General features: G+C 41.7%; 1 protein-coding gene across 2 annotated transcripts in view; it reads right to left on the bottom strand.

Moving 5' to 3' along the window:
- LOC135221755 (WD and tetratricopeptide repeats protein 1-like) overlaps positions 1-12,495 on the bottom strand; it is a 201,275-nt gene that overhangs the window by 8,587 nt on the left and 180,193 nt on the right. For both annotated transcript variants that reach the window (XM_064259569.1, XM_064259570.1), the window contains exon 12: positions 7,658-7,850. In XM_064259569.1, the coding sequence (XP_064115639.1) occupies positions 7,658-7,850 (193 nt within the window). The remainder of the gene's footprint in view (positions 1-7,657; positions 7,851-12,495) is intronic.

Here is a 12,495-nt window from a genome sequence, read left to right as displayed (position 1 = left end):
CTCCAATCCCCATTGGCTTTGGGGACAAGGAGAATTCTGCTGTAAAACCCTTGACGGAATGGATACTTGTTCCACAGCCCCTTTTTCCATCATCTTCTTCACTTCCTCTTGCAGAGTAAAATCCTTCTGAGGTTCCTGAACATGAGAGAGGAGAAGTAATGGCTGTTCTGTCAGGGGTGGGGTTACTTAGAATGGAATCAAATAACCGACCCTGAGAACATCCACCACCCACTGCTCTGCTCCCAGTTCCTGCCACTCTTTTCCAGTGATTTGGCAGGCAAGCCCCCACTGGTGTGGCTGAGTGATGAGAGGCACCCATCCTATTGTCTTGAACCTCTCCAAAACTTCTTTGGGGGATAGGGTCTTGTTGCTCTATTAGGGATGTTATGTCTCACTGGCTTCTTACGAGGTATTTGCTGCTGCCTTACCTCAATAAGATTAGCTTGACATTCAGATGTTTTTCTAATTGCCTTTAGTGTCCATCCTTCTTCTATCTATAGCCTCTTCCAGTATGCCCTCTTGCAACAGCAATTGCGACTCTAGGATATCCCCATTCCGCATTGGTAGCAGGGAATCCAAATCAACTGTGCTGCTTAATCTAGCCAAAGCTGCACCTCTCCTCATTAACACGATATTTGCCCAAACATTGGCACTTAAATTTGTCAAGTCCGCCATTATTTTGGAAACTGATTGTAGCAATCTGATAAACATTGACTCATCCACTACTTTTCTTGTTACTTCTGAGGATGGAATTTTCGCCACTGCTGTTGACCAAAGATCCAACCAAGAAGCAGTCTGAAAGACAGAAGAAGCCGTTGCTTCCAACGTAGCAGCCTCCTGGCAAGTCATCGAAGGGCATTCCATCTTAACTTGATCCAAGGTTAATCCAGGCCTTAACCCACACATTTGGGTTAATTTGTCTAGATAACAAAGGAACCATTGGTGTCGTATAATATTTCCTATGTTTCATCATGGGGGGGAGGGGGGGGGGGATAAACTTAAAACAATCTATTTGATCTTAAGGAATTATCCCTTCCAGCAATCAGTGTATTTACGTGTTGTAAAACGGACTTCGCATATGAAGCCAGAAACTCTTGGTTTTCTCCTTCCTCTGGTTCTAACATACTGTGTTCAGCTACAGGAGATGCTAGCTCATTCCTATCCACTGAAAAACGTCCGGGTGCTTCATGGCCATCTGACCCTACGGCCGCAGCATCTTTGATCTCTGATGGCCGCCGACAGCTCGATCTTGAATAGTCAGTAGGAGAACGAGACCGCCTAACTCCTTCTCTGCTCGCAGATCTAGAGCGAGAATCCCGCCTATATCTCCAAGATGAAGGCTCTCTCAAAACCGAGCTAATTTTCTCTCTATCTATTAATATCGTCTACAACAACCGTCGGGGAATTCAGCCTTGATCCCTCATCGGGTCGAACGCCTTCCACCAACATATCAGACGAGGTTACCAACTCTTTATTATTCGACCTTTTAATGGGAGCTCTCTCGCCTTCTGTCCTATTACTGGAGGCTCTAAAACTCATCTGGCTTAGTCAATAAAGATTTTTGTTCTGACTTGTTTCATCCTTTGGGCCATAAAAGAAACAAACTGGGGGTGTGGCCCCTCCATCGGTGTACCTCATGGTGCACCACAAGCATTACTACTAGCGCCTCAGTGGCGTGGTCGGTTTGGTCTTGGCCTGCCACCATGAGTTCAATTCTCGGGCATTACATTGAGGGGTCAGAGATGTGTATTTCTGGCAATAAAAGTTCACTCTCGATGTGGTTCGAAAGTCGCATAAAGCTGCTAGTCCCGTTGCTGAATAACCACTGGTTCCATGCAATGTAAAAACACCATACAAACACAAGCATTACTAAAGGGTATTTGCAGCACCCCTTTGGCCCATAGCCCATTCCCAATACTTTTCTTCAGTGCTCTGCCCAACATCTTAACTTCTTATTGCAACTGTTCCAACTTATGATCCCTTTACTTCATCTTTATTTTATGAACCTCGTATCCAACCACTCCAACTACCTCTTTTCACTGTCTTCGACATTAAATGGCTACAAGTGCCCCAATGCTGAATTCTGTAGAAAAATATTTATAGCCCTCTCTGGACAGAGAATGAGTTTCTATTCACTTCTGGTGATGGAAGATAAGGAAAGAATGGTGAAGAATATTGTAGAATGGTTCTGGCCATTAAATGTTTGGGTGTTCACTAAAGGTGTTCACTAGAGAGTTGGGAGCAAATGACAAACCATCTGACAACCAATTACTGGTGTGTGTGGCTTCCCAGATAGTTTGTAAATCTTGCCTGCTCTTTCTCAAGATGCAATAAGAGTAGAAAGACCACTGTGGCATGCAAGACTTGAAAAATTCTTCCTAACAAGAAATATATTTCAGTTAGGAAGTTTAATCAACTCTTAAAGAACCTTTTCTTTCTCATGCTGACTCCTTGCATTTGTAAACATCTCCAAGCGAGAGGTACCAGTGAAACACAGACTAAATAGTGACTTGAGTCCCGCCAGTAAAGTCATATCCAGATCCCCTTGTGCAAGGCAAATTTTTGCACAAGTCTGGCAGTCTCTAAAAATGCTAAAACGTAAATGCTTACTTCTGGAGTTTAAACACTAAATAAGACACTAATCATGTTCTCTAAGTTTTAAACTAATATTTAAATTAAATCAAAATTACTGTAATTTCATTTAAAAGTTAGTTTAATACATTACCCTTAAAAAAGAAATACAGGCAATCCCAGTTATTGGCGGACTTGGTTATCAGCGATCCAGTTTTATGGTTTGTCTAGCGCCATAAAACTGGCAGTTTATGGCACCATAACAGGACAAGTTCTGGTTATCAGGCATTTTATGGCACCATAGGGGTTTTTATGGCATGCCATAAGGGTGCTTATGACACTGATAGCTGGTTATCAGCACCATTATGGGACCATAGATCACTTGAGTTTCAGTTAATGGCGGTTTTTGTTTATTGGCACACCCCTGGGAATGGAACTCTCGCCAACAACTGTGGACTGCCTATAAATGGTACATGCCCCGAAGGTCATGGCCATGCAACCCACGACCTCAGTGCTTTCCACTCCACACTTTTCCTGCCCTAAGATACTTGGGGACGGTAGGGAGGGCCTGAAACCTAAGTAGTTCGGGTAAGTATAGCTGGGAAAAATACAAATTACCAAGAATTTGTGATTTATTCCGACACTATATACTTCCCTCAAACTACTTTAATAAGACACTTATCCTTTAGGAGGAGGGAGTAGCTTAGGGGAGAATGGACCCAGAGGTTGGTCTTAGGGGCGTACCCATAGGAGATCCAGCCCTGCTGGAAGAGAAGCGAGATGTTGGGGAAAGGGTCCGCCAAGGGTGCTGGCTGGAATGAAAGGGTAACCGGAATGGCGACTACTACAAGACAAGGCAATGATTTGTAATTCTAATTACCACATATATCCTCCAGCTTACCTTCAGGTTCGTAGGGTCCTATGAAAACTCCTGAGGCCCATGGAGAGGATAAGGAAGGGGGGTGGAGGGGAGAGGATAAGGGAGGAACACACATTCATACCAACACTCACACCCCCTGGAGTCCCTTGCCCAGTGGAGGCCTAGATCTGCGCTATTGGCTAGCCACCACCGGACCAATTTCGAACGAATTGAGCGATTTACGGGCGCAGTCCTTCAGGTAGTGGGCCATTAAAGTGGATTTCCAGTTCCACACTCCGGCCCTTAGGATCTGGCTGACTGCTAGGTTCTTAAGAGAAGGTTACGGAAGCCCCAATACCCCTGATGTCATGAGGTCTGGCTTTCTTCGGGGGAGGAATACTCTCTCCTTTGTAAGCTCTCCTGATCGTTTCCCTTAACCAGAAGTAGATAGTGTTCTTTGAGGGCAGTCCTACTGAGGTACTTCCTCACCGCCCGAACCAGACACAAGAGCAGATCCTGAGGATCATCTGATATGGCTATGGCAGGGACCAAGAACTCCAAGAACCTGTCGTCCACAATCGAGGGGTTGTGTCTTGGCCACAAAGGAGGGCACATACCAAAAGATAAGCTCTTTCCACCCTTTCGAGTGGGAAACCTCATAGGAAAGGCCACGAAGCACTCCCACTCTCTTGATGGAAGGGAAGCCAATGCCAGAAGAAAGACTGTCTTCAATGTCAGCTCCCTGTCCAAGATGTCCTTGAAGGGTTCGAAAGGGGGTTTCCTCAGGGCATCCAGCACCCTCAAGGCATCCCACTGCGGTGCCTTCAAGGCACTGGGAGGGGGGGCAAGACTCCTCGAAGCTCCTGATTAGCATCGACAGGTGCCTGGAATTCCACAAATCCAACCCTTTCAGAAGAAAGACCTGGCCCAGGGTGGCCCTGACTCCCTTCACGGCTGGTACCGAGAGTCCTTTGTCCAGTCTCAGGTGTACCAGGAAGTCTGCTATGTGGGGAATCTTGGCCTGCAGAGGCTTGAGACCTCTCCCTCTGCACCAGTTCCCAAATGCTGACCATTTGGCCTGGTAGACAGATGCTGATGACTTCCTCAGGTATCCTGACATCTGGGAGGCTACTCTCTCAGAGAAGCCCTCCTTACTCAACAGCCACTCAATAGTCTCCACCCATGAAGGGACAGAGCCGGGAGACCTTCGTGGAACCTCTTGAAGTTGGACTGCTTTAGAAGGTCCGGCCTGAGGGGCAGCTTCCAGGGACCTTGCACCATTAGGGTCTGGAGATCCGAGAACCATTCTCTGTCTGAGCACCTCATGAACTTCTCAGTCGGTTTAGAACCTGTCTGATCGCGTCCAGCCCGTCCCACGGGTGCTGGAATGTGTCCCGCCAGGCCACTGCCAGGTCGGGCACTGGGGAGCAGAATACAGGAAGCTTGGCATTTAGCCTTGTCACGAACAGGTCCAGGGAGGGGGAGCCCCACATCTCGATTAGCTCCACCGCTACCTCGGGGTGTAGGGACCATTCTGACCCTATCACCTGTCCCTGCCTGCTTAGCCCGTCTGCAGTCATGCTTCTCTTTCCTGGAATGAACCTCACTGTCAGGGTCGTGTCTATGCTTGTGGCGCACTCCAGGATCAACTCCATAAGATCGCCCAGGTAATGGGACCTCCGCCCTGCTTCTTGATGTAGGCTACAACCATGGCGCTGTCACACATCAGAATCACCACCTGGTTCCTGATCATGTGCTCGAATCCCTGCAGAGCCCTCTGGATCGCTAGCAACTCCAGACAGTTGATGTGGAGCTGTCTCTCCTGCTCCGTCCAGACCCCTGCCCTCGTTTCGGACTGTAGGTGAGCCCCCATCCCTCCTCTGATGAGTCTGTGAATAGGAGCATCTCTGGGGGGAGGTCCGAGAGAGGCACCCCCACGGGGGGTGTTTGACCGGTCCAACCACCATTGGAGGGCCTCCCTGGTGTCCTGCAAGGGGAGGATGAGCTTCCGAGGAGGATCTTCCTTTGGTGATTGGTCCTCCTTCAGGTTCCACTGGACAGGCCTGAATTGTAGCCTGCCTTGGGGAACCAGCTTCTCCAGGGAGACCAGATGTCCGAGGAGTCTCTGCCACTCCCTTGCTGGGAGGGGGGAGTTCTGAAAGAAAGGTCGAGCTATTTTCTGCAGGTTGGCCAGCCTGTCCTCCGCGGGGAAGGCCCTGGCCACCCTCATGTCCAGATCCATCCCCAGGTACACCATCCTGGTGGCTGGGACCAGATGGGACTTCTCCTAGTTCAGGACTATGCCTAGGACTGAGCAGAAGGCCAGAAGTTTGTCCCTATGCTTCTCTAAGGCCTCCCTTGAGGAAGAAAGCAACAACCAATTGTCCAGGTACCGCAGGAGATGGATCCCCCTCCTGTGAGCCCAGAATGACACAAGGGACAAAACACTGGTGAACACCTGCGGAGCCGTGGACAGACCGAAGCAGAGAGTCCTGAACTGGTAGGATTTGCCCTCCCATCTGATTCATAAGTATTTCCTGCTGGACAGGTGCACCAGGATCTGGAAGTTTGCTTCCTTGAGGTCCAGGGACAACAATGTAGTCCCCTTCCCTCAGGGCCACCAGGACCATTCTCGGGGTCTCCATCTTGAAGGGATTCTTGCAGACTAACGTGTTTAGGATCAACAGGTCTCTGACTAGCCTCCACCCCCCCTGAGGACTTCATCAGGAAGAGGCGCCTCAACTGAAGACCCCCGGGGGATTCATCCTCCACTTGCCCCAGGGGTTCTCCAGACTGTATTCGAGAGCCCACAACAACAGAATTTAAGGAGGACGACTCACCAATTGAATTCAGTCCCTCAGCAGTCATCGCTGGAAAATGTCCTGTAGACCTGGACAAAACATCATGTTAGAGAGAGAGAGAGAGAGAGAGAGAGAGAGAGAGAGAGAGAGAGAGAGAGAGAGAGAGAGAGAGAGAGAGAGAGAGAGAGCATTGTATAAGCAATAATAAACACCAAAAATGACTCAATCGAATTTTACCATGCCCTTTGATGTGTTGCTCACCAGTCTAAGCAATAGAGAGAAAGCTGTCATCCGAAAAATAGAGAAGACTCTCTACAAGATTAATAGTGCTGAAGCAGCAACCATTTTTAACTAAAGAGCAATATACTGTATAAGGTAATTTCCATTCCTTTATTGCATTTACATGTGTCAATTTTACAACTGTTTGTGAGCATTGTTATTATTTGTTGGTGAATTTGTTAATTGTTTACCAAGTGTGATTACACCTTGAAGTAGAGTACACAGAATTATCTATTAGTCCTGTTCTCCTATTCTGTTGTAATCATGTTTTTTTGTTTTACTGACAGCCATTTTATAGCACCAACTGCATCTAGGCAGGCTGGAAAGTAACATTGGATACATCATTATGTAATAATTCTGTGGGCCAACCCAACAAGACCATTTCCCCAAGTCTACAGCAACATCATCAGCTCATCCATCCAAATATTCTTTTCTACCTTCATTACTCCTCTTGTTGTTCACTATTGTATTTCAGGTCTATCTGGTTTTGTTGAAAATATATTAATTTTTTGGTCACATGAAACCATTACTGAAAGCCACAACCCACTGCTCTTCCATGTAATAAATGATTGGATTATATGTATCAAGGCTTATAAAGGTTGTCTTTGCAACTGAATCCTGAAGTGAACTTACAACTTTGAGTACATTGTTGCAATTACATAATCTTCAACTTGAAGATTATGTAATTGCAAACAGTCTTCTACTCTTTGCCATGGAAAATGGTCCTGGGGTTACCATTTCTTTAATGACAATGCAACTAAGTTAATAATAGACCTTGGGAAACAACAAGACAAGGTTCTTATTTTTGGTTTAACTGCAAGTACAGGGGATGCTACCATATACATGTAAATTTCACATATTTCTAGCTTCGAATATCAAATATTATTGCTCGCCTGTTTTTTTTATATTTTTACTTGGAAGACTAGATCATGAAAAATGCATACTATACTAACAAAACTGAGTTAACTCATAATAACATGCAGCATAGCAAACTAACTATATTGTACTAAAATTGCTATTAGTGCCTAACCAGTGGCCAATTTGTCAAACAATCTTAACAGTTTTATGCATGTAAATGCTACTTATTAATAAGGTAGAGACAACATAAAAAAATCATTTGTAAATAACAGAAGTAAACTGGACTTGCCTGTGGAAGAGGAGCCCAAAGCTTGACGACGGATTCTATGCCACTAGTAGCAAGAAGACACGTATGTGGATGCGGCTGGACACAATTGACAATTGATTCATCCCCAGGGAGCACACGGACAAGATTAGTTGTGTTCCGATCCCAAATGAAAAGGTTCCCATCATCTGACCCTGCAGCAATGAATTGGCCATCCCTTTCAAAAGTAGAAACACAAATAATTAAGGAAATTTTGTAGGTCAAACTTAATCATTTTCAAGTACCAGTACATTGGTAGCTTTATTTACAGTCAACTTTATTACATATATAGTGGATCCCCCGTATTCCCGTTCTCCAGATTCGCGGACTCACACAGTCACGGATTTCTCTTGGGAACGTTTCCCCGCATTATGTGCGGAAAATTCGCGCATTCGCGGTATTTTTTCTATGAGAAATATCCACAAATTCCTTATTTTTTTTTTTTTTTTAATTTCATCATAAAATGCACTTTTTGTGATAAAACTATTAAAAAAACCAAGTATAAAATTTTTTAGTGGTTTTTCTTGAGTATTAACTAAAAAAAAAAAGGCTGATTTTAGCATTTTTTATAGGAATTCCAAACATTTGCGGGTTCTAACTATTCACAGGTGGGTCTGGTACGCATCCCCCGCGAATACGGGGAACCACTGTATTATCTTTGTAAATGCAAGTTTAGATTATATTTTCCCATCCCTTAACTTCAGTGGTTTTAACTTTACTACAGTAATAACAAATCTTTACCACTAAACCCAAAGACATCATTTATTTGGAAATTAGTACAATCTGAAATCTAAAAAAAATATACCACATACAAGCAGTCACCGGTTATCAGTGGGGGTTCCGTTCTCGGCAGGGTGCGGACAAGCGAAAACCACCATTTAACCGGTTTCTGTTAGGTAGGTTATGACCCTATAACTCTATTATTGGCACCTTATGGCGCCAACAACTGGAACCTGGCCTGTTATGGAGCCATAAATTGCCGATTTTATGGCGATTGTTGGATTGCCATTAACAGAGTCCGCTGACAACCGGGGATGGCCTGTATACATAAACACCACCGTAATACTAACAATCGTAAATATTCAAATGTACCTGAGAAAGAAATTTATAAAATAAAATTGTTTTTCATGTTTAATAACTAATAAACTATGATCAGTACTGAACTAAACACTTATTTATTATTCAAATGAGTTCAAGAGCAATTATGCTTTCATAACAAAAAAACAAATTCTATACAAAATCATTATGCATGTCTTTATGCATTCATGTCCTGAGTGTTCCCAGGTTCAATAACTTTTCATGTTATACATAGGAATACAGTATCTTTGCTCATGCACCAACTGCATCTCTAGCAGTAACCTTGCTTTTTTTTCTGTAACTGATGTTAAAGAACACAATTACAAGATAAATTGGTTTGTAGGAAGAAACTTGTGTTGTAACAGCTGGTTTGTTTCATCATACAGGCGGCCCATGGTTAGCGGCAGGGTTCCGTTCCTAGCCACCGATGCTAAGTGATTTTCGACGCTAAGCGATTTTAAAGCCTACAGCCACTGCACACTTTCTTCGAAACTCTAGAATAGTCAAAGGCGCCGTAATCCCGCAATGACGCAATAAGTAAAATTATATTTATGCAGTATAGTACTATAGAATTTACTGTACAGTACATTATAGCATTATAAATAGTGTAAAGTAAAAAGGCCTAGCTTTAATCCATTGGGTGTCTAGATTATGTAAAGATATAATAAGGTTTATACAGTTACGATAATTTGTCTTACGATAGCCCGATTTTATGAGAGACCAAATTATAATAGCCTAACTTTATCCCATTTTCTAGTTACACAAGTTCAATAACAGCAAAAGAGAAAGTTGAAAGTATGGTTTTAACGTTATACTCGTTGCGTAAATGTACAGCCATGAACAACCGAATGAGAAGACTTTTTTTTTTTTTCTTTTCTAAGTAAAATCGAATTGGATAACATCCGTTTGGCTTGTATTTCAATCATCGTACTACGGTACACTATTACCGTAGTTGTTATAAATGACGTTATGTAGAATAGAACCGAGATATCTAAATGTAATAACTTTATTCGCCATAGATCAAAGATCAATCGGGGAATATACTGTTAAATTTAAACCTAGTTATAACTGAAGCTGAGAAAACTGTTCAGGCTGCTAATGACTATTATCGTACATTGGCAACAAGGATAAAACTCCAGTAAACGTATGCCATCAAACACAACCGTAGATAAAATTGAGATAAAATCATTTTAATCAAAACTACTGTGCTTGAAAGAACACATTTTACAGTTGGTTTCACGCCAATATAAGATAAATAACGTATAGTTCGTATTACGATGAGATAAAATAGAATTGCGAACGGAACCACAATTTTTTTAGGCAATAAACATGCCGCCAACGTAATCTGTAAAAAAAAAAAAAAAAAAAAAAAAAAAAAAGTTCACATTCACGAGACATATTCAATTCATATTTCCACCTAAAAACACGTTGCATAAAGAAAAATAACCTTGTCTCATAAAAGTAAAGTACCTAGATATTAGTTTATGTTAACTAGAAGCAAGAAAATTCGCTCAGAATTGCGTTCGTTAATTATGGCGAAACATCGTATTCGCCATCAGCTGATTTCAAACCACAACAATGGCCGCTCCGCGGAATACTGGCTTAGATTTGCATTAGTATTTTATAATACAATAATATGAGAATACATAAAATATTATTGTATACAGTGAAGTAATGTATGTATAACTTTTTAAAGGATTTATGGAAAAGATGCATAATTAATAAAATAACACCATGCATTTTTCGGAACAGTGGCGAACAAGAACGAACAAGAACGAACATGAAAGAACATCCCCTGACAACGTAGAGCGTAGTTATAAAGGCTGCCTTAATTTGTATCATATTTATGTACAAAAATAAAAATACCCTATACGTAATATATTTTCATACACATTTTAAACATAAAAGCATAAGCATTTAAAAAATCGACACGTCGATTGCTAAATTTGCACATTTTTTTTTTTAACTATATTTTTGGAAGAGCGGCAGACGGCGGCTCACAAGAACGAACATGAAAAAAATCGTATTTGATAACATGAAAAGCAGTTTCAAAGGCTGCCTTTTTATCATATTTCTGCACAGAAATAAAAATGCCCTATATGTAATACATTTTCATACACATTTTAAACATAAAAGCATCAACATTTATAAAATCGCCACATCGATCGCTAATTTGCACTTTTTCTAACTCGATATTTTTGAAAGAGCGGCAGGCGGCGGCTCACAAGAAAGAACATGAAAAAACATCGCATTTGATAATGTGAAGGGCAGTTTCAAAAGCTGCCTTTCTATCATATTTCTGCACAGAAATAAAAATACCTTATACATAATATATTTTCATACACATTTTAAACATAAATCGGCACATCCATAGCTAAATTTGCATTTATGTAACTCTATATTTTCGGCATAGAACGGTGTCAGAGCCATATATTTTACCCTAATACTTATGTAATAACTCTACATAAAATTTTTTAATATAATTTGTATAACCTTTATGGTCTGAACGGCATTTCTACAAATGTATGAACTCATTAGACAATGGCGCTAGCGGTGCTGTTAACTGAAAATTGTGCCGTAAAAATACCTTAAAATGCCTTATTTTTTTAATGAATATTTTTGATGACAGCCGTAAAACCGATTCCCCACTGAGCGATTGCGCCGTTAACCGCGGGCCGCCTGTAAAAACCTATTGTCACATAAATACACCTGAACTGCTATTTAAAAGGAAGGTCGAGATGCTAAATGCCATAGTTTGAGTATATCGGTAAGATCCAGATGACCAATTGGAGACTGAACACCTACCATCAACAATGTATCTATTTTGTATACAGTTTGCTTGAATTGTTTGTATATTTTTGGATTATTTATTTGGTCTTCTTCTGAAATTTCAATTATTTTGAATGACAGCCTATCACCTCCCACAGTACCCTTTTCTGACATTTAAACCAGGTACAGTATTGTGATCAATGAGAGTAACTGTAAACACTGACATGTATATTCTTCCTCAAGTTACTGTAGTTCATCATTATCCCATTTTAATACTTTTTTTTACAGTATTACTTTTAATGTATAAGTGGATATGATACAATGAATGTATGTGGCGATGAAGATTGAGTACTGATAAAACTTTAAAGTCTAACCCACCTCATGTATTTATGCTCTTCTGGCCTGCGTTTATTCCTTATGCCTGTTGTATTTTGTACACTGCTTAAATGTTATACGTACTTTTTATTCCTTGTTTATTCTTTTTACTTCACCTACATTACCAAATTGTGATGTAATAGCTGCTACTGGATGAAGATTCCCCAACTTTACTCCCTAAACATGTTCACCATCAACTACCAGTCCCCAGTACACAAAAGTTTGTCCATGGGTAACAACTCGACCCTCTCATAAAAAGTAGCAAAGGGAGACTGGAGCTGCTAGGTACCAGCAATTAAACACATTTTCAAGGTAAATTTTATTTTTCCTAGGTATACTAACTAGAGCCCTGTATGTAAGTATATTTTCTTGCACTAGAATTGCTTAGTAACAAGGTGGTTAACTGGTAATGTGGGTGAGTGGGAGGAAACCACAACTCACTTCCCAGCACCCAGCATTTTCCCATCAGCATCAGGGATTAAGCAAGGTGGTTGACATGGATTATGATAAAAGTGTGATTTGTACACCTAAGAAAGTCTGGAATTACAATTGTGAAGTTAAAACTTTAAGAATCAAGTGTGATCACTATGAAGGAAGAAAAA

This window comes from Macrobrachium nipponense, chromosome 3, assembly GCF_015104395.2.
Source record: "Macrobrachium nipponense isolate FS-2020 chromosome 3, ASM1510439v2, whole genome shotgun sequence".
Lineage (NCBI taxonomy): Eukaryota > Metazoa > Arthropoda > Malacostraca > Decapoda > Palaemonidae > Macrobrachium > Macrobrachium nipponense.
The sequence above is the reverse complement of the archived record's forward strand: the minus strand, read 5'-3'. Positions and strand labels throughout refer to the sequence as shown.